General features: G+C 40.2%; 1 protein-coding gene across 8 annotated transcripts in view; it reads right to left on the bottom strand.

The window, feature by feature from the left end:
- Window positions 1-588: 588 nt before the first annotated feature.
- clcn3 (chloride channel 3) overlaps window positions 589-21,459 on the bottom strand; it is a 51,020-nt gene continuing 30,149 nt past the window's right edge. For 3 of the 8 annotated variants that reach the window (XM_023949077.2, XM_011487593.4, XM_011487592.4), the window contains 13 exons: window positions 18,285-18,445; window positions 15,803-15,902; window positions 14,746-14,933; window positions 14,398-14,520; window positions 13,364-13,570; window positions 13,200-13,280; window positions 12,850-13,102; window positions 11,219-11,511; window positions 10,951-11,137; window positions 10,444-10,842; window positions 10,140-10,356; window positions 7,182-7,257; window positions 589-2,394 (listed from right to left, as the gene is read on the bottom strand). In XM_023949077.2, coding sequence (XP_023804845.1) covers window positions 2,200-2,394; window positions 7,182-7,257; window positions 10,140-10,356; window positions 10,444-10,842; window positions 10,951-11,137; window positions 11,219-11,511; window positions 12,850-13,102; window positions 13,200-13,280; window positions 13,364-13,570; window positions 14,398-14,520; window positions 14,746-14,933; window positions 15,803-15,902; window positions 18,285-18,445 — 2,480 coding nt within the window. In that variant the 3' untranslated portion in view covers window positions 589-2,199. Of the gene's footprint in view, window positions 2,395-4,495; window positions 4,534-7,181; window positions 7,258-10,139; window positions 10,357-10,443; window positions 10,843-10,950; window positions 11,138-11,218; window positions 11,512-12,849; window positions 13,103-13,199; window positions 13,281-13,363; window positions 13,571-14,397; window positions 14,521-14,745; window positions 14,934-15,802; window positions 15,903-18,284; window positions 18,446-21,459 lie in introns of all 8 variants that reach the window. The other 5 variants (XM_023949078.2, XM_078935897.1, XM_004079856.5 and 2 more) reach the window with 2 other exon arrangements.

Below are 21,459 nucleotides of genomic sequence, written 5' to 3'. Positions count from 1 at the left end.
TGGATAAAGGTGGAAAGATTTCATGGAATCCATGGACACCAGTGAAGATCACAAATCATTGAAGAAAAAAGGTTCAGCGCACTGTCTAGTGGGGTCTAGATGACCCAACTCCCAATGTTAAAGTGCCTAGGATAGCACATGGGTTACACAGCATCATCATAATAAAAAGACCACTGGGAACGCTTTACAATAGTTGAAAAGAAAATCAGAATGGGTCTTTATTATTTATTGGAAAAAAAAAAAGTATGAACAGAGTTAAATAACTAAAGCAATTGAAATAGGTTTTAATTTTATGCTGCAGTTTTGATATTAATCTAAATAAATCCCGTCTGCATTCTAGTCGTTTTAGACCCCACCCCCTCCCCCTTGGCTTTTTGATGAAAACATCCTTAGTGTTGTGATTTATTCCAAGTTTTTCCTTTAGCCTCTAAACTACAGATACTCTAGTCCCCAAATTGCAGATAGTTTTTGTGTTTAAATTGGATTTCTTACAACTCTGCAGACAGTTGAGCTCACCTGCTCCACACCACACCACTTGTTAGGTCTTTCAACAAAAGATGTCAGGTTAAATTATTCCATAACACCAAAGAATCTTCTCTTCTTTTAATTTAAACAAAATGTCCTTTTTTTTTTTTTTTTTTTACATATTCTTTTTTTCAAATGTACAGTCAAACAATCAAAGCAATCATACATAAAATTCTTTATAATACTAATAATGCACAACTCTATTAACACTACCCATAAATTAAAAAAGGAGAAAACATTGAGATCAATATGAAATGTTAGGTAACACCACAGGCTGACGGAGGTGATGCTTGGCGCTGTCGCACAGTCACCGCAGGAACGACAGTCACTGCAACACAAAGACCTTCACAGGAAAACAGAAAAAAAAGAGCCCCGCAATCATACACATTCACTCGGCCAGGCTAGGTCAGCCCCCCCATTTCTTCTCAGGTCCACATGATGGGTGATATGATGAAGTGGGGAAACATGGCGTCTCTTCAACTATGACAGCTGAAACAGATTAAACTGCTGGATTAAAGAAAAGAAAAAATATTCTCCTTCATATCACTGACAGGTTTACACTGCAAGCAAACAAGAGGTTTGTTGTTTTGTCAACACTGGACTGCTTCACTGAAGGACAAACCTTCAGGCCTTTTAGTGTTTTCAAGAAAGGTTATTAAATATCTTATTTACCATCTTTAATCTGGTTATGAATTTAGATTAAATTTAAAAAACTAACGTGCTCAGTGTGTGTTAGAGGCAAAACATCCCATCAACTGCTATTGTTTTGGAAATGAAAGAAAACATATTTGCAACCAAATTTTTTTGAAAGGGGATGAAAAGGAAAATAAAATAAAAGACTATCTTCATCTCCACATCTTGTGAAACAAATTTAGTTTTGTTTTTTCAAGCATATATGAGGAGCACAAATCAGGTGGAAGAACAAAAACGAAAGACTTATTTTTTCTACCAACAGTGCAATAGAAGCCGGGAACTTCTTTCCTCAGTCCACACGGACAGAAAAAACAAACGCACACATCCATATGTGCATTCGCTCGTCTAACAAATGAACACAAACATTTGGACTTTTTTCGCTTCTGTTAGACATCTTTTTTTTGTTCTTGAAATGCTGCACGGATCTCCTCTGTACCTGTTCACATTTAAGCCATCGCAGCGAATCAGGTTGTCCTGAAGCATGGTGCATGTCTTCCTAGTTACCGTGGCAACCTGGCAGGAATGTGGAGGTGCAACACACAGACACATCCTCACACACTACAAGTAAACAGAACGTTTTGTCTTTTTGGAGGGCTGATCGAGCGTGTTGATGGTGGTGGTGAGGGGAGGGGGGGCAGCCTGGAGCTTTGAGGTCCTTTGTGGCATCCCCGTTTGTGGTTCATTCTGACCTTTGACCCCAGCCAGGTGACTCCCACCTCAGTAAAGACAGGAAAGAAGGGGAGGCACATTATGAGTGTCAGTGGGTGTCACTTTACAGCTCAGGGGGGGGGGTCATGTATGTGTGCTGTGGACACAGCATGCATGTGCAGGTGGAGAAGGGGGGCATTAGTGGCCAAAAAAGGTGCATTTCTCTCAGCAGCTGGATGATGGTTGTCACTTCACCCTCTGTTGAAGTCTCTGAGGGCCTCAGTCAGACAATCAGTGAGGTTTAACGCTACATGAAACAGAGGGGTCCATGTGTCAGAGGCTGGAGCCATTAAGGAGGCACACCACCTCCTCCTCCTCCTCTTCCTCCTCTTCGCTCCCTGTGCCCCCTCCCCCCCAGCCATCTTGGAAAGAACGGATCAGTTGAACATGATGGACTCTGGATCTTGGTTTGCCATTTGCGCCATGTGACGGAGGATGTCTTTTTTTGTGATAATACCAAGAAGTCGCCTGTAGGGGGAGACAAAAACAAGGGGAGGGGGGGAAAAAAGACAAATTTAGAGGAGAAAAGAGGAGCTGCTGGTTTGAGCTGGAGTGAAGGAGAGAAACATGTTTTTGTTGGCAAGGCTAGTCCCCATAAAACATTGTTTAAAAAAAAGCCCAGGATTTAAAGCCACTGTTTTTGAAAGCCAACAAAAACACGAGTCCCTGAGGAGAGGAGGTGCAGTGAGGAAGGCCGGTCAGAAAACAGCACCTGCTCCAGAGCAGGGTGTCGTTTTAGACGCAGCCCCGCTGGTTTATAATTTCTGTCCAAAACAAAAGCTGGTGAGATAAAGGAGGAGCTGAATCCTACAGGAGAAAAGGGAGAACCGAGCAGGAGGAGGAGAAAAGTTAGATCCACTGAGAAGCAGGAAACACAGCAATGCTGCAGAAACAGGAGCCAGGACACAAAATTAAGACTAGTTCTTGCTTTGTACTCCCTAAAATACTAAATCACATCAACAGAAGTGTTTTAAATAACTTATTTTATTTTTCAATACACAGCTAGTTGTTTTAGAGCAATACAGCTTAGAAATACTTCTAACATACAGACAAAACTGTTCTTTTCACCATTTTTAACCCTATATGTGTGGTTGTGTATATAATTACTATATATATATAATTTATTTTTAACATTCGATTTACACATTTCAGAGACCCTTCCATTACCTTTGTTTTCTGTCCTGTAGTTCATCATTACTCCACCAGAGGCAGTAGAAGGACTTTTCCTGCTCATTTCAAAACGGCACTTTCTATAAAATCTCAAAAACAATTTTGGCAGGAAAAGTTTAGCTAATTTTCATCTTTCATACTAACTCATCTATTGCTCTTTAATGCTAAATTTGTTGATAATTAATTCTTTATAATACTGTTACACCATGTTAAAAGCTTGTGAATTAAATTTGAGACCGTGGGTAAATAAGGTGCTTTTCCTTGAGAACTCATGTCAATATTTTTGCATCTTAAAGTAACATTGTGAGATAAAACTTCTTTAAAAGTTTGAAAACATCTTAACTGTGAAAAAAAATTAACTTTTCTGTCAAGTCTCTGTATGTAGCTGGCTTTACAGGGATAACTTAAGTTTTTAAAAGCATTTTTTCAGCTCCACAAAATATTGCATTGATGAGGTAAAGTAGGAACATCATTCAAGTCGCATGACTGCCATCACATTTTCAGGATCAGAACTCTTCTCACAGGTCAATCCAGGCTTCCATGTTTACAAAATGTGTGTTTTTTTAATTGTTTAGTCAAAAAACAGACATTTGATAAATATATTTTGTGATCTATTTCATATCGAGTTCCAGACTCCTGTGACATTAGCTTGCGTCCTGCCCTTCTTCCCCTGTTGTGAAGAGAATTTTTGCTAATTCAAGAGCAGCTTCTGCGTGAATTAGTAACATGTTCTGGTTTCAAAGCCCTCTTGAATTCAGCCTGGAATGCACTGTGAGATCAGGTGAGGAGGATCAGAAGCTGAGCGAGGCTGAAGCTGCGAGCAGACTGTGCAGGCTCCCAGAGGCTCAGGTAACACGGTGAGGTTCTGACCCAACTTCCTGAACCCCCCCAAAGGCAAAACACATGAACCCAGGCCTGAGTGGGTGGATCTGGGGGTGTGGTCAGCACAGGTCAGACCTGGGTTCCCCTGGTTGTGTTGTCAGTCATTTTTCAGATGCTTTGAGGCCGGGATCCCAGTGAACTAGGAAGAGGGGGGTGGCAGTGTTTCCACTAACTCCCACAGTCCAGCTCAGATCTAAAGAATACACCGATAAAAGTTTTTCAAAGGGTTTGGGGGAAAAAATAAGACTGCTTGATGTCTTCCTGGGAAGATTTTGAAGAGCGGGACACAGCTTGGTCACTGGAGACACTGCCAGGTTCCAGTAGAGGACGTATTTCACATCACACTAAGAAGCTGAGCTACTACAGTGCTAAGACAACACTTCACCATGAGCTACCACTACACACTGAGGGAAATGTGGAAATGAATGGTGCCACTACAGATCGTTTCTCCTCTTTCTAATGACAAACATCACTAATAGAAAATTGCTTTGCTGTCTCAAGGCGGGCTGCTACTCGCCAAGTGGTTGTTTAGGCGATCCATCACATGTCGTTGATCTGTGAGGACCCAGGGCAAAGCAGCGGGATCGGGCAGTGAGGAGTTTTGAGGAGGGAAAAAAAAAGCCTGAGTGAACTTTCAAAATAAAATAAGCATTTGTTGAAGTGATAAATGAGAGGCACACCACATGCATGATGTCTGATTTTAAAGGACATCATCCGCCTGCACGCACGTAGATTCAACTGATAGAAAATATGATTAATGTAAAGGAAAGATTCATGCTAAGCTTTTACTTTTAGAGATTAAAAATACCACTTTGTGGCCAAAAGTGATGAGTAACAAAACAAAAAGCAAAATAACTAAAAATAAATTGCAGATCCCTATAAAATTTCAATATATATTTATTTCAAACATAAATATGTGATGAAAAGTGTGGAAATATAGATGTTCTATAATGAAGCGGTTAGGACTAAGCAGGCTTAAAGAAGGCATGAATGCAGTTGGAGGTGAGAATCTACTGAGCCCGTTTCAGATATGAAAAGCTGCAAGTTCAAGTCCTGACTGCTGGACGTAAGGACCAGCAGCCAATCATGAGGTCGAAAAAAAAAAGATACTTTTCAAGGAGTTGGAGTTTTTTTTTAATCAAACCTTTTTGAGCTTCGGTGATCTGAACAATACACAGATAGAGTTGTAGGATATTTCTTGAGCTAGAACTTTTATTTTGAGGTTGTCAATTACAAGTAGAAGCAGAAATGTCTTCACTTTTGTGACAGAAACACTTGCAAAGAACTTGCTTCTAAAAAAATCCTTTCACTCAAACTCTCCCAAATTAGTGACAGTTGTTTGTACTTCTACAGTTAACCTTTTCTACATGGCTATTATTTCTATAATTCCATCATAGTTGTAATCCCAACATTGTGAGTTTCCTTTAAGTAAGAGCTGCTTGCTAGAGCTGTTCGGACAAAAGCTTTCATATTTGAGTTGGATAATTGGCATTTGTGTGGTTTAGCACTCTTCTGCCACTGCAGAGCTCACTTTGTGTGTTCTCTTTAAAGAAAAAAAAAGTCTAAATGTTATTTTTAATATTGTAAAATAATGTGGAATAATTTGTTGGGCATTGATTAAAAAGACAAAAACTTTGTTTTGACTTTTGTTAAGCCAATTATAAAGAATTCCAAAACTCAATGAGAACTATTTAGGTAAAATTTATGACTGAGTAAAGTACAATAATGCTTTTATTTTGTCAAATCAAAGCGTATTATTGACCAAAAAATGAAATCTGATTTTCCTAATTCTTTTACTCCTGTTTACATTTTATCTTGGTTTAAGTAAACCCTTTAACACCGGCAACCCCTACATAACACACGCTCTTTTACATACCGTAACTCTGATAGTTTACACCATCAAAGTAAATCAGCTGGTTTTAATGTGGAGAAAAGCAGCTTTTCATATCAGCACCAACGTGCAACACTTTACTAATGTCCAATGTTGCAAAATGGAACAAAGCTGCTTTTCTCCGCAACAGAATCAGCTGTTTTACCTTGACTGCACTAGCTCTTCACTACGGTAAAGTAGGGATGTCCCGATCCGATTGTGTGATCAGAAATCAGGTCTGATCATTTGGTTGATGACTCGATAAAAACGGGATGTTGTAGCCCGATCAAGGAATCGAACATTTAATTTACTCTTATTATGATCAGTGCTATATATTTCAAGCTTGTTGTTCCAGCCAAGCACTCTCCTAGAATTCTGCATATCATGAACAGATCACCATAATTTATTGTAGCGCTAGTTTCGGCAGGAGCCGCACTAAACAGTTCGGCTAAGCTAAGCTAGGCTAGGCTAGACCCAATCCTGTTTTTATTCCTCTTTAAAAAGCCCCAGTTAAGCAGAATTAACTACTGGGGTACAGGTACTAAAACCCAAAACGTGATGTCCATGCATGTGAATGCCGGCCTTAAGAGGTTAAAAATGAATTCCATAATCTCTATAAAATAAAATAGAAATTGGATCGGGCCCAAATGAATCTAATATTGTTACTGTAAAGTGTTGCATATCAGTGCAAAGCTGCTTTTTCCGCTTCAGAATTCACTGGAATTACATTAATACACAGTTAGAGAGTTACGATAGTTGAAAGAATGTCGACACTAGAGCCAAAGCTCTGCTATTAAAGGGTTACACTTATTAAAGAATGACCTCATCTCATTTTGTGTGTAGAATATTCAAATGAAAATGGAAACAAAAGAGATTTAATTTAAAAAACTCCACAGGACTATTGGAAAGGTTCCTTTCCCCCCCCCGCGCCACTGTGGTCTGTATGTGAGGAGATGCAATCAAACCTCCAGTGCATTCAGTGATGCATGTCTGAAAGGGGCTCATGAGTGATGAAGGTGACAGTTCCCACTGAAGTCCCCACGTTACAGGACCCACAAATCTCCAGAAACGCATGATATCTCTAGAAGGCTTCCAGCTACAAGTGATGAAGATGAAGTTCAGAGAACACGGACCTCTCTACCACTGAAGGAATCCAAAACAAACCAACCCACCAAAGACTAGAGTGTGAGGTAAGAAAGATGAGGAAGCAGTTGGAGAATGAGGTTGGGAACTGTCAGCAGTTTTTCACACCACTTTTCATGCATCCTTCCTAAGAGGCGAGTGTAAAAAGTGGGGGGAAAGTTCACGTGTGTAAAGGGGTGGGGCTAGTCACCAGGGGCTCCGTGTGCTGCTTGAGCTCCTCCAGATGCTCTAATATATTCTTCTTTGTGATGATGCCCAACACAATCCTGAAACACACAGCTGTTACTCGGCAGACTGGCCGGAACAATCAACACACACAGACAGCAGCACAAAACATAACAAATGAGTTTGACAGTACATTCGAAAACAAATTAAAAACAACAAACATTTCAGAGAACTGAGAAGGTATGAATGAACTAAAATTAAGTCAAAAGAGTCGCTGTCAGCAAATCACACAAGAAAACCAAAGCTCCAATATTCTCCTTTCATTAAAATCTGAAGTTTTTTGGAGATGAAAACATAAACATACTACATTGCTTGGACCATAAGGCTTAAAATTCTTTAATTTTCTCAAAATGTGACTGTGCTGACTAATTCTGGTTAAGTTATTGATCTCAAATTGATTTTTCTGTGGTGCACGACGCATAATGGGTACGGTAGACAGGAGCCTGGTGGAGGGATATGAACTGAGCTGACTGGAAAAAGCCAGTGTAGTTTTGTTTTTTGTGTGTTACGACTGAACAATGCTGAGCTGGGAATAAAGTTTGATGTATCTGTGGTGTTGCATACTGTGCAAAAGCTGTTATTTCATATTAAACATGAATAACCACACTTCACTAGAATAACTTCCCACCAATGCCTCTGACCAATTCCCTGCTGCCTATTAGCCCCTCTAGGGATTGAGGCCAGTGTAGTCTAACCACATTGTGTGACTTTTGTTTTGTTGTGCCCTAAAGCAGGGGTGCCCACACTTTTTTGGCATGTGAGCTACTTTTGAGATGACAATGTCTTAAAGATATACACGCAACGCAACGACCAACCCACCCACCCACACCCTCGCACGCACACACACTGTATTTTGAGACTAAAATACTGTTTAATTAACATAGTATTATGAACCATTAGTACATAACATTGTTTATGTACTGATAATTCAAAAACTACACAGTAAGAGTACACAAGATACTTCTGTATTAACAGATGAGGTGTTTCATTACAAAAACAGAAAGCAGTGGCTATCGTATTTCATGCTCTGCTGTAAACCGTGCAATGGGGGGAGTATGGCATTTCTAAAGCGCCAGCGCCAGAAACGCGTGTTACAGGAAAACACTGCTGGCTTAGTGAGCTCGGATCCGTCGGGCTGGAACTGCAGAGGCACGCGGTGCGATCTGGGCCTCGATAAACACTCCAGTGGGCCAGAGTGGTCTTCTGCCGGGGACTTGACGTGCCGTGGGACAAGTAGCGACTTTCTGATGACAGACAGAATTTGCCCTCAGTGTATTTATACACGCATGTGCAGTGACGTATGTATCAGGGGATGTTCGATTGGCCGTTCTGCATGTCAATCAAGTCACGTACTTCTCGGTGAGGATTTAATTTGCTGAAGTATATTTTTATTTTTGTGGTTATTTATCTCTGCTGGCCTGCGATCTACCCTCATGTCCTTGAAGATCGACCGGTCGATGGCGATCGACGTAATGAGCACCCCTGCCCTTAAGTACCGGTTATCATTTTTGCCAACTTTAGTGGGTTTTCCAGAATATTTAGTTTCTTACTGTTTACATGCAAGATTACAGTCTTTTCTTTTGTGTGGTTCCCTGAGGACTACATTCCTGCAACTGAAACCAAACTGAAAACTGTCCTCTGATTAAAGGACTATTATGTATGCATTTAAGATCTCAGGCATTTTCTTGTTTGTTCTGCCATTAATGCCATCATCCATGTTAAATTGCATAAAATGTGTTTTTTTTAACACAATACACGGTTTTTCACACATTAGTTACTTCTCTCTCTGTGATTTGTGAGCGTACATAAATGTGGAGGAGGGCAGGAACTAGTACCATTTACTTTAGTACATTTTAAGTATTCCCAAAAGGGAACCATACTTGTTGCTTTTCACACTGCTTTCAGACCAAACCAAATTGGCGTCCACTGCCTCTTTTTTACCACGCATCAAATTCAATGCTTAATGCTTGTCCAAAAATATCTTCATAACCTTGAAGCTCCAGAAGCTAGAGGGAGAAGCTAAAGTTGAGGCTACACCTGCTGATCAGACAGAGCGACACTTCATCTCCTGGTGTGGACCCCTCAGTGGAAACGAGGCATTATACTACAAAATATTGTACTTTTACTTGTACATATTTATTGAATACTCTACCCACATCTGCATTAACGAGGGCTTGGTGTGAACAAAACATTTTCATTGAGTATTTCCATTTATAATTGTTGCTTAATGTTTTGTCTTTCAGTTTACCAAGTTTAGGTGCAACAAAAAAAATTAAAATACCACTACTAATAAGTTTACTCAACAGGATGAACCTGGCATTTCTGCAAACTGAAAGGACTTTAACAAACAAAAATCCAGTTTATCACAGAACAAGTTAAAATACTGTTAGTTTTGGTCTTCTTGAGAGATTTGTTAACAAGCTTAGAACACAAAAATACACCATGATTGGAAACACAAATTAAGTTACCCAAAATTAAATCAGCACAAAAACGAACACTGCTGCTCAGTTTCACTTCAGGGATAACCACAGCAAAATCAGCTGAAGTTCTATAAGCCCACCAACAAACAACTCCGTGTGCAAAACAAATGTAGAGAATAGGAATTCACCAGACAACATAACCTATTATATTAAAAACCCTCTGAAAATCTGCTGTCTTGTAGAAAAATAGTGTAATTTTTCCAAAGATTCGTGTCACACAAAATAGGTGGTTAGTTAAGAGAGCAGCTTAAGGACACTGCTAGTGAACGCCTAGTGAAGGGATAAAGGAAGTGCAGCACAGCAACCAGCCAGTTCATGCAGGATCAGAGAGCCCATGCAACACAATGTGTACATGTGTTTGTGAGCCTCCCATCGGGTAGAATGTGAGACGAGGGCGTGAGGGATCCTTCAGCACGTCCTACCCTTCAGAACAATAAACTTACCCGTTGTGTGTGACTAGGCACTGGCGCAGCCCCAGCTTTCTGAAGATGTCTACCACAATCTCCATGGGGGTGTGGTCAGTGACCGTGAAGGGGCTCATGTCCAGTATGGAGCGCAGTTTGAGGGGCCGAGGGCTGTCAGCAGGCAGTGAAGGCGCATGCTGGGTAAAGTACACCCTGGAGTTAAGTAAAATGCCTTCCTGTTTCCGACGAGCGTTTTCTATAAAGATTTATAAAAAGAAAACAAAGGTAACTTTTTCAAAAATCTTGGATTTTGTATGTTTTGTATGCTTTTCTCCTCCCCTACCTATAGCAATGGTGATGTCCCTGCGCAGAGCAAAGCCCACCAACCTCTGCGACTCCTTGGACACTATGACTGGGAAACCATTGTAACTGGTTTCATTGATGACACTCTGCAGCTCTTCCACCGTCAGGTCATCCTGAGTCAGGACTGCCAAAGGCGGGTCGTTGCGCCGCGGTCTCATCACCTCTCTGGCTAGCGTGGTGTGTGTAAACTCCTCTTTGGCATCCAGGAACGGGTATCCGTTCAGGCGAATGTGAGCCTCGTAGATCCCTTCTCGGCCAAACGCGTCGCCCACCCATTTGCTGGTCATGACGGCTGCCATGAGGGGGACGATGTACTCCAACCCACCCGTCAGCTCGAACACAATAACAACCAGAGAGACGGTCATACGTGTCACACCACCTACCAGGAAAGAAAATCATTCCATTTTTACATTGAGAGTCAAATTTCTCAACGATTTTCTAACTTTTTTCTCCAGTTAAACCATTACTTGGTAATTTTTGGACTTACCCAAACAGGCCGCGGCTCCCACCATGGCGTAAAGCCCTGGAGTGATGCAGTCCGCCCCCACCTCACACCATTCTTTGAACAGAAACCAGTCGTGGTGGTAATAAGCCAGCTGCTCCACGGCAATGCCAACAATTCGGCCTGCGATGGCGCCGATGGCCATGCTGGGGATGAACAAACCTGATGGTACCTGAGGATGACAGATGGTGATTGGACTTTGGGAGAGTCATGCAGGGTAAAACTATATCATACTTCTGTCTCCTGGGATCACCTTTAGCCCAAATGTGAAGATGGTCATAATGATTTTAAAAATGAGTGCCAGGCAGAGCTGCCACATGGCGGAGTAGACCCCGGGCTCCGCCGGCTGATTTGGATCGTCGGTGAAAGCTTTGCTGCCGTTCATCTGGCTGCGGTACTTGCAGAGCTGAGAAGTTTCCAGAGGGCCGCAATCGGTGAACAACTCCTTGATCAGCTCACTGGTGTTCTGACGGGTGTAAGGGTTCGGAAAAGCCACTATTGCTGTAATGGCCGCCACCAGGATCACCTCCAATACTGGGTACTTCCCTTCAAAATAAAATCCAAAGCAAGTCAGACAAATGATACACTTGCAAATCTCAGTAAATTTTGACAAAGTAATTTCCTTTAACTCACACACTAAGGGATCTCGACTGTGAACTGCTACATTTCCTCTCTCTATTAGAAAATTCTGCATTTTTTGTGCCTGTTAAGACTTTTCATTGATTTTTGTAACAACATTTTGAGGCAGATAGCTGGTCTTCCTCTGTCTACTTCCTCTGAGGTTTCAGTCGTTCCTCTCCACTGTCACCTCTTGCATGTTCAGTTTGAAGAGGGTTATGGAAGAAAATTCTTAAAGATTTTGCATAGTAAATGACTTCTATTCAAAAGAATCAAAGGTTGTTTAATTTTATGAAGTTATAGTTAAAATCCAATTAGTTGTCACACGTGTGAAATTTGTTCTTGTCCCATCCTTGTCCCATCCCCTTAGGGCAATGGTCCCCAACCTTTTTAACGCCACGGACTGCTATGACGTCAGACAAAGTTTTCACGGACCAGTCTTTAAGATGCAGCAACGCTACGACAAAGGAGGAACAGAGACGTGACAAAACGTACTTTGAACTTTTGTTTTGACACGCATGACATTGTACATCGCATAGGTGTCATCATCCTCTCCCCTTCCCCACTCTCATGGTGCTAAAAAGAAGTACTGTCTATTAAATGTAGCTTTCTTTTTTTGGAAGTCAAATGCTCCTCTTCTGTCTCCTGGCTGGACCTTTTCCCCCTTGGCACAGAAACTTTCCAAAGACGTTTGTTTTTTACTCATTTTGCTCATTTTCGCTTATTTTAGCGGTAACCTATCACGTGACCGAGAAGAGCCCCATGGCCTGCTTCAAGAGTGACATAGACGGATGGAGAAAATCGGGCAATTTTTCAACATAAAACATCTTTCAGATTCTGAAATAAATAAAACGGAATGTAAGATATTTATTCTTTCTGTGCGGCCTGGTACCAAATGACCCACGGACCGGTACCGTTCCGTGGCCTGGGGGTTGGGGACCGCTGCCCTAGGGGAGCGGTGAGCTGAAGACAAAGCTGTGCTTGGGAAACATTTGGTCGTTTAACCCCCAAATCCAACCCCTTAATGGTGAGTGTCAAGCAGTATTACATTTGGGCATGTTTATAGTCTTTGGTATGACTCAGCCATGGTTTTGAACCCTCGACCCTCCGGCCTCAGGACAGACATAAGAATAAATTAAATGTCTGATCCCTGATTGGGTTATAACATCCAATTTTCGATTGAGTCATTAACCACATCAACAGGCCCAATTTCCGTTCACGTGATCGGATTCTGACATCCCTATTAATGACAGATTGTCTTCTCACCGAAGCGCGTGGACTTGCGCCGCCGGCACCAGGCGATGTTGGCTCGGATGAAAAAGGCTCCCCAGAGCCCCCCAAAAACTCCCAGGAGAATGAAGGGAATGAGCTCAAACAGGTACCATGGTGTGTGGTACTCCACATAGAACAGCACCAGGCGGCTGTTTCCGAACGGGTTAATGGAGCGCAGGACGAAGGCCGCCACTAGGGCAGCAAAGAAGGAGCGCCACAGAGTTTTGAGTGGAAAGTAGTAACTCACCTGGATAAAAGACAGGAACATTTTTGATTGTTAAATATGCAGTTGTTAGCATAATGTTTTTTGGTTTTTTTACAATAAAGAATCAAATCTGCTGCACCTCCTCCAAACTAAAGAGAACACCTCCAATTGGTGCTCCAAAAGCAACAGACACACCAGCAGCTGATGCAGCAGAGAGGACCTGAGAAAGTGAAACACGTTAATGATGAAAAAACATGCAGCAGTAAAACGAGGGAGAATTGAAAACACCAACACACACGTTACCTCTCGTTTCTTTGCCTCGTTCTTGCTGTATTTGGGGAAGAGGTAGGAGAAGATGTTCCCACAGCAGCAGGCCACATGGACCAGAGGACCCTCTTTACCCAGGCTAAGGCCAGATGCTACAGCCAGAACCAGGGTTATGGTCTTGATCATCAGCGTCCACTTCCCCAGGTAACCCCGGATGATAAACCCACTCAGGATTGTCTTGATCTGGGGACAGAGGAGAGTGGGCAGTGAGGAGGAGCAGGACAGAGGTCAAATAAAAGCTCAAGTAGAAGGTTGAGTTTCACGTTCAGGAAGTTATGACTCAATAAACTAAAGTGTGTGTAAATAAAGAGTAAATGAAGGAGCACAATAATAGCGTGCTTCACTTTTTACCAAATGGTTAAATTTAAGAAAAGGTTTTAAAAACAACTTGATTATTTATCTGTTTTGATACGGATTGAATGAGTGTTACTGAAGCCCAAGCTTTTCTAAATCATCTGCCTGGATAATGACGTAGTGGCAGGGAGTGAGGACAGGGATCACCCAGAAAAACACATACTGTGTGTTTTTAGAGCTTTAGTGACAGTTTGTTTCTACACTGGAAAGATCAGTGTTTAATTATAGGCTATATTAAACTCAAATTAGTTGTGAAGAGTAAAAATTACACGTCAGCAAAGACAATTCTCTTTAATACCCACATTTTTCACCTTTAAATGAAACAGCCATATATGAATGACGTTACAGATAGGAAAGTTTCTGCAAAACACCTTCATCTCCAGATAATTTTTGCCTTTTATATACTAAAACCAACTCTTACAGGAGGTAATAAAACTGCACTTTTATTAAAGAAAGTGAATATTTAGTTGCTAAAGCAAATCTACATAATACATTAAGCTAGTTGCTTGTAAAAAAAAAAAACAAGTTTAAAAGATTAATAAGCAAAAGATTCAAAGTCTTTGTCTTTTGTCTAACAAAAATACAAAAAACAGTTCTATTTTCTTGGAAAAAGAAAAAGAAATTCTACTTCTGAAAGGGGAATGCATGTGTCTTACCTCAGGGATCCCTGAGCCGCACGCGTAGGGTGCAAATACTTTGACCAGGCAGACAGCCAGGAAGGCGAAGGAAAGAGCCCAGTATATGTACATGAAGTAGTTCATGATGTATGAGCCAGGACCCTGCAGAAAACAAGCACAGAGCAAGAAAAGATCAGAAAAAGAAGCTACAACAAGCCCTGCAGACACTTCTTGACGCCATTTTCCGTTTTCGTAGTTATCGAATTATTTTTCTTGTGCTGCATATACCCACATTTTTTGCGTTAAAAGGGTACTTTTTTGTCATTTCATAAATAAGCAAACCAACAAATGCACAGCAGCTCTGACTGCTCTGAAGTGGTATTCTACCTCAGCCTGTCCCAGTATGAGCTCAGCCCAGCTCTTCCACTGAGGACACTTGTCCCTCTCAGCAAAGGTGGTCTCATTGGACGTCCAGCAGCACTGCTCATGGTTGAACCACATGGCGCTCAGACACACGCCTTCCTTCAGGTCATTCATCCAATCAGCAGCAATGTCAATCAGGCCAGCCAAAGCACCTGGCAGGGGAGAAATAAAAAGGGAGGAAGGAGGTTGAGACAGGGAGGGGAGAGGTACCAGACGAGGAAAGATAAAAAAGGAAGAAAGGCAAAATCCAGGCTCAGGATTTGGAAGATTTTCAAAAGAAAATAAACAACTACAAATGTTCAAAATGACTTTTTGCATCATAGCAGCTTTGAACTTATTAACAGTCTTTACACTGTTGATGTTTATGCATCAATTTTGATGCATCCAATTGCAGACAGAAAGATCCACATACGTCTTTGTTTTCCTTGTCTAGACTGGCATCTGGCTCAAAACGGTACATCTGGATAGCTCCAATATTTCTTGCCATATTTTTTGCATCAGTACCGTTAGGTAGGGGTTGTGAGAGGCTTTAAGCTAGCGGTAGAGCGCCTAAACAAAGACCTCTCAGCAACAGGGAGGGGCACTGGAAATGTTTTGCAAGATAGATCAAAAGATGATCAGAGTGGGTCTTTCATTTTTTTAAAATTAGGAGTGAGAAGTATAACTGGCTAAGTGGCTAATAGTCCACATATATACTTAAAAAAAAAAAAAAACATCTATATGTGTTCTAATTTTGAGTCAAGTAGTTGACAAGTACAGGTTGGAGGGGAAACAAAAGCTGTTCTTCATGTAATAGATTTATAAATGTGACTATTGGGGAATCTGTAACTTTTGGAAACAGGAGTCTGCTTTGGCTTTGCCATGGAAGATGGTTTGTTCTGAATACATGAAAAGGAAGCAGAAAACAGAAAATGCAGAGCAGAGGCTGCTTGAGGCAAAGCATGTGAGAGTACACAGCAGTGAGGCTACAAGTCATGTGAGAGTGTGTGCCTGTGTGTGTGTGGTTTAACCATTGTGTTACCTGATGCTAAACCAGTGAGCGTTACGACCAGCCAGCCGGACCAGGCGTCGTACAGGCTCTTTGTGAACTCCCATGCAGACTCTTTTTTCTTGCTGTTGATCTATATGTGCAAAAAACAAAGATAAACCAGAGAGATTTAGTATGTAAACAAATGCGAATCTTAACAAATTTAGACATAAAAGCAGAAATAAATACAAATTTTAAGTAGTCGAGTGGAAAAATGAAAACTATCCATGCAGACCATTTTTTTCAAGTATTTATTCATTTTTATTTAAAATATAATCCCTTTTAAATACATTTTTAAACTATAACCAAAGTCTGTAAGACTACCTCAAAAAAAAGGTTTCAGAAGATATTCAGACTCTCGCAAAATTCAAATGGGTCTAACATTTCTTCTACTCCTCTTTATGTTAGCTTAATAAATCAGCTGATCACACCACTTACTGTATCATACGTGGGGCTGTTTTAATAATACAAAAACATCAAAATTCAAGTTTTATCTAAAGAGTATTGAGTTGAGCAATGTTTGGAAAACGTGCTAAAAAACAAAATCAATATTTGGACAATAAAACAGTTCCATCAGGGTAAAATACTCATGGATTGTGTTCACTTTTTTTTTTCCTGCAAGGCTGCATGACAACTTTCAAATATATACAGGCATAAAGATATGCATCTAACATTTTATAAATAGTGGACTGTTTAGTCCAAATGTTAATGTTTATTGTCAGCATTTGAAAAAAAATCCTTTTTGTTGAAATATCCAACAGGAATCGGGTGCGGAAGTTCTTTTTTTTTTTTTTTTACAATTCATAAAATTATTATTCACCAGCCTATTGTTTTTTATTTGATTGGTTGTATTTAATTGTATTTCTAAAAGATAAACTTTAATTTCCACAGAAAAAAAAAATCAAATGTTTTTATGCTATGAAAACCTTTGCCTTTAGAGTGCTAAAAAGGTTTTAGTCTATGAGACAGGATAAAGGTTAATGACCTACTCTAATGAAAATCATGTTTTTGGTCTTTATAACGTGTTTCTGTGAAATTTTTCTCATGATGGAGAACATTTAAAGAAATTAAGCTAAAATAAAGTATTTCTGACTATTGCTTTATTAAAATCATTGTGATCAGCAGCAGATGAAAATATGTCAGTTTGTAGTTGTTATTTACAAACAACAATTGAAAGGACACAAGCTCACTGCTCTGCTCTGCTCCATTCTAATGCATCCATTTGCAGACGACTACATCCATGTACATCTTTGTTTTCCTCGTCCGAGCTGGCATCTGACTCAAAACTACGGCTGGATAGCTCCAATATTGCTCACCATTTTTGTTGCACCAGTAATGTTATATTGGGGTTGTTACGGGCTGTTAGCTAGCAAAAGTGCGTATAGACAAAAGCATGATGGGAAATGGGGGCAGGCTTACTCCACCCTAAACTCAAAGGGGATTTTTTTCCTGCAGAAAAATGTCCTAGTTTTTAGTTAGCCTAAAAACGTCATAACAAAAGTACAAGACCGTATGAGTGAGAACTGAGTCATAACGCTTTGAAATAGCCACAGCATTCTGGCATCCCCTGCTTCTCTTACTTTTTTTTTTAAATGTACTTTTGCTATTTTATGAGATGCAATATACAACAATGCACTTTCTTTATATGGGCATCTTGAGTATTTTTTTGTTTAAAGGAATATCTTGAGTTAAAATAAATCATTAATGTTTCGATATATTAATATATACACAGTATATATATTTAAAGTACTTTATACATGTTTTATTAAATATATGCTTTGAAGCTTTTAAAACATTAATTTGGGGCTATATCTTGTACATTTTCCTGTTGTTTTTTTTTTGCCTTTTACTGATCCAAAAAATGATACAAACCGTGACTCTCAAACCACAACACGATCCGAACCGTCAGTTTTGTGATCTGTTGCATGCCTACTTAGATAAACAAAATAGATAAAGATGATCGGAGTGGGACTTAAAACTGGCTTTAGTCCTGATAGAACAGGATGTAATCGCTTTTTCTGTGTAAACATACCCTAAAAAAACCCACCCCGAGAATGTTTTCATGTCAAAGTTAATGACTATTTTCTATTTGCAGAGTTTAGTTTAGCTGGCTTAAAGGAGCATCCCAAACAAGCTATGGCTTTACCTTTTTATGCTGCCATTTCCCAGAATGCCATGTTTCCTGTGCAGTTTGGGATTTGTTTTTGCTGACACAACAAAAGCTTTGTGAACAGGAAATGAGACGTCTGCTAAATTCTGCAGATTGGGGTGAATGTATTAACATGGAAGTTCCTACATCCTCCATTCTTTTTGCAACATTCTGTCCCACATTAAACTTGAAAGGGGAACTGAAGCTGCGTCGAGGTAGTAAAGCCTTTCCTGATGAAACATTTTGCTGTCCTGTGAGGACATTTGGTTCTACAGAGCTAGAGCATGTGGAGCATGTGGAGCATGTGGAGATTTTCTGTGTCCTCACCTTTCGATGTCTCTCACGATCTTTGCACTTCTCTCTGACCCAGTCAATGGTGTGGAAGTCGTCGTAGGTTCCCACGCCAGGGATAGGCTCCTCCAGGAAGTCCAACAGGTGAGTGGAGCTACTGGCGGCTCCGCCCCCATTAGACATGGCGTAATTAGATCCTAAAGGGAAAATTAAAATTAATGAAAAAACTGACGATTTCAGGAATTTATACTGTAATTTCAATTCACCACATTTTTGGAGGGTTCCTTTATTTGAAACATCTCATACGATGTCACCCATCTCAAGAAACCCACACATTTGTAATACTTAAAGCTGATCTCTAGGAGGGAAACCACATTTTATCCACAACATTACAACCTTATGGTTGATATATTGAACATTATCACCTCTAAATCAGCTAAATGCAAAGTCAGATATTCACACATCGGCCTTAGACAGGCCCAGCATTAAGAACCACAAAAGTAAAAAAAAAATCATGAAAGTGAGCTTTAAAGATCAATAAAGAAAACATTCCTATTTTGGCCACATTTCTGGTGGTGGATTCCTAATGAAAACCTCTTCCAAGGACATTTTTCTATGACATATGTAACAGTGACAAAAATAAAGACAAAGAACCTCCAACAAGAGCATTCACAAGTGATACAGAGATGGCCAATGACCTGCAAGATCAGGGTTGCTCCTTAATTGTGGGCACAAAAGAGGGCTGTACAGTTTCATAGATGTAATCAGTATTTTAAATCTACAAATAAAAGGTTTTTACTTCCAAATTAATAAATTGAAGTCACTTGTAAATAAAAGCATCTGGATTAAAATAATGCAAAAATTGCTTCATTGTAAACAAATATTAACCACAGGACTTCATCCTATCTTTGACCAAAATGATATCTGAATTTCATCAACCAAACTTTTATGCAATTGCCCTCCGTTCTTATGGAAGTTGAAAGAGAACATTTTACTCTACTCTTTTTCATTATATAAAACCCCCAAACTGTAAAAATTAATGCTTTCTTTGACACATGACTGCATTCAGTACCAAATTTATGCAAGAGGAAAATATCCTGCACCGCCTTGGATTATGCTGTAGTCATGTGAAATCTCTTTAACAACACACAGTGGAGTATGAGCACCCTCAAATATGATTATTTAGGTGCAACATTTATCCACTTTTTGTTACAATGCCTTCAGAGTCCTTTCTAGACCACAGTATTTGCCCGTTTTGCCCTTCATTTGGGACAAGAAAATGGGGTAACTTAAAGAATGATTGTGGGTATGGTAAATCCCACCATCATCAACAGAAATCATCAAGAATACTCAGTTTAGGTGAAGCCTATTTCTGCAGCTTTACTACCAGAAATCCCATGATGCAATCTGATCAAAGTTTGATAGTAAAAATCAGTAAGAAACCATCTGGTGATTATTTGAAAATATTGACACAGTCAAAGCTCCCACTTCTGACAACACAAAGAGTTTTACGCAAACTTTTGTTCGGTATTAGACTAAGAGACAAAAGTAAAAGTAACATCAAGCATCTCTTGTTATAACCCATTTAAAAACTCATCTACACTTACAATGATATAATATACATATTGTGTTTCCAAGGTTAAGGCCGACTCTACTAAAGCAAGTCAAGACAGATGACAATGCCCCAATCATATAGAGATAACAATGCACAGGAAACATGTCCCCTATTCATATAAACCAGGTCTGGCAAAGTGGCAGTCTATATGTCCTGTGATATGGTTAATACGCTAAAGAGGCCTATTAGCTAAACTATGAATATGGCTCAAATTAAAAAATGGTTTATTTTGCCAAAGGATCTAGCTTTATTTGCGGCCGTGGTGCAGTGTTAGGGCGGTTGACCACTGTTCGGAAGACTGCAGGTTTGATTCCCGCCTTGCCTGCCCATGTGTTGAAGTGTCAAGTGGGCAAGTGGTCAAGACTGTAGTGGGCAAGACACTGAACCCCACCTTGCCTCTGGTGGAAGGTAGGCACCACTGTGTTCTGCAGCAGAGCCGCTGCCAGTGTGTGAATGTGTGTGTGAATGGATGAATGGGTCTGTGACTGTAAAGCGCTTTGGGCCTTCGAGGAAGGTAAAAAAGCGCTAGATAAGTATACAGCATTACGGCATGTTTAAAAAGTTTATAACACATTCCACAGTCCGGGTGAATTCTCGATTGTGATTGGCTGCTGGGTGTGGATTAAAAAGTGATAATGCACACCTAAAAAATAAGTTCGGGTCACATAGCTTAAATGTTCTATATCAATGCCCTGGCTTCTTTAAAACAAACTTTTACTTCAACATCAGGACAAAAACGAATTTAGAACGAATTATCTCTCTGAACTGATGCTTTATTTAACCCATCGAGATGTTCAGCATATATATCACTTTCCTTCGCCGCTGCAGTTAAGGTCGGTGCTGCATGAGCGGCGCGTTGTCACATTACAGTAACACGCTGTGGAAAACTGAAGCATCGGTCCGCCTAGCGTCGAACGGTTGCTTCAGCAAAGTGAGTTAATTCTGATGATGCACACTTCTTGCTATGTGACCAGAACTTCTTTTTTAGGCGTGCGGTTATCACCGTGGTATATAACTTTTTATCGACACCAGGCAGCCAATCAGAATTGAGAATTTACCCGGATCCTGGTTTAAAAGGTGGTTGTAAAGATGGTCAATGCCAGCTGCCCCAGAACGCAGCTTGAAGAGCAAGGAGAGCGCAGGAAATATGAAGGACATGAGTGAGCTGAGCACAAAAATAAGTCCAAGGTAAAACTGTGACATTGGCAAGATAGGATGATAAGTCCGTGAATTTTTCTGAAATCAACCCTCAACTCTTCCAAAAGCACAAAAACTTCTACATGGATGCGTTACAGTCTATGTTTGGAAAAAAAATCTCTCTCGCATTTTAAAGCGAGAGATAGCATTTACTTAAGCTGAAAAGATGCACTCTTTTTGTTACCTTTCTTGGCATGAAACAATTTTTTCGTAAAACTGCCGGTTTTCCCTGCCATGCTTGCTATCGGACATGCGAAACATAAATGAAAAAATATGATTTGTATTCATAAAAACAAAGACAGCAATCTTCCTTTGCATTTGATCCATTGTGTGCTAAATTGATTTGCATCTGCTCCACTCAAGCTTTCTGCAAGAAGAACTTATAGTATATTCATCAAT

The sequence above is a fragment of the Oryzias latipes genome, chromosome 18 (genome assembly GCF_053564925.1).
Source record: "Oryzias latipes strain Hd-rR chromosome 18, Olatipes_Hd-rR_3.1".
NCBI classification, from domain to species: domain Eukaryota; kingdom Metazoa; phylum Chordata; class Actinopteri; order Beloniformes; family Adrianichthyidae; genus Oryzias; species Oryzias latipes.
Note: the sequence above shows the minus strand (reverse complement) of the source record. Positions and strands in the feature narration are given on the sequence as shown.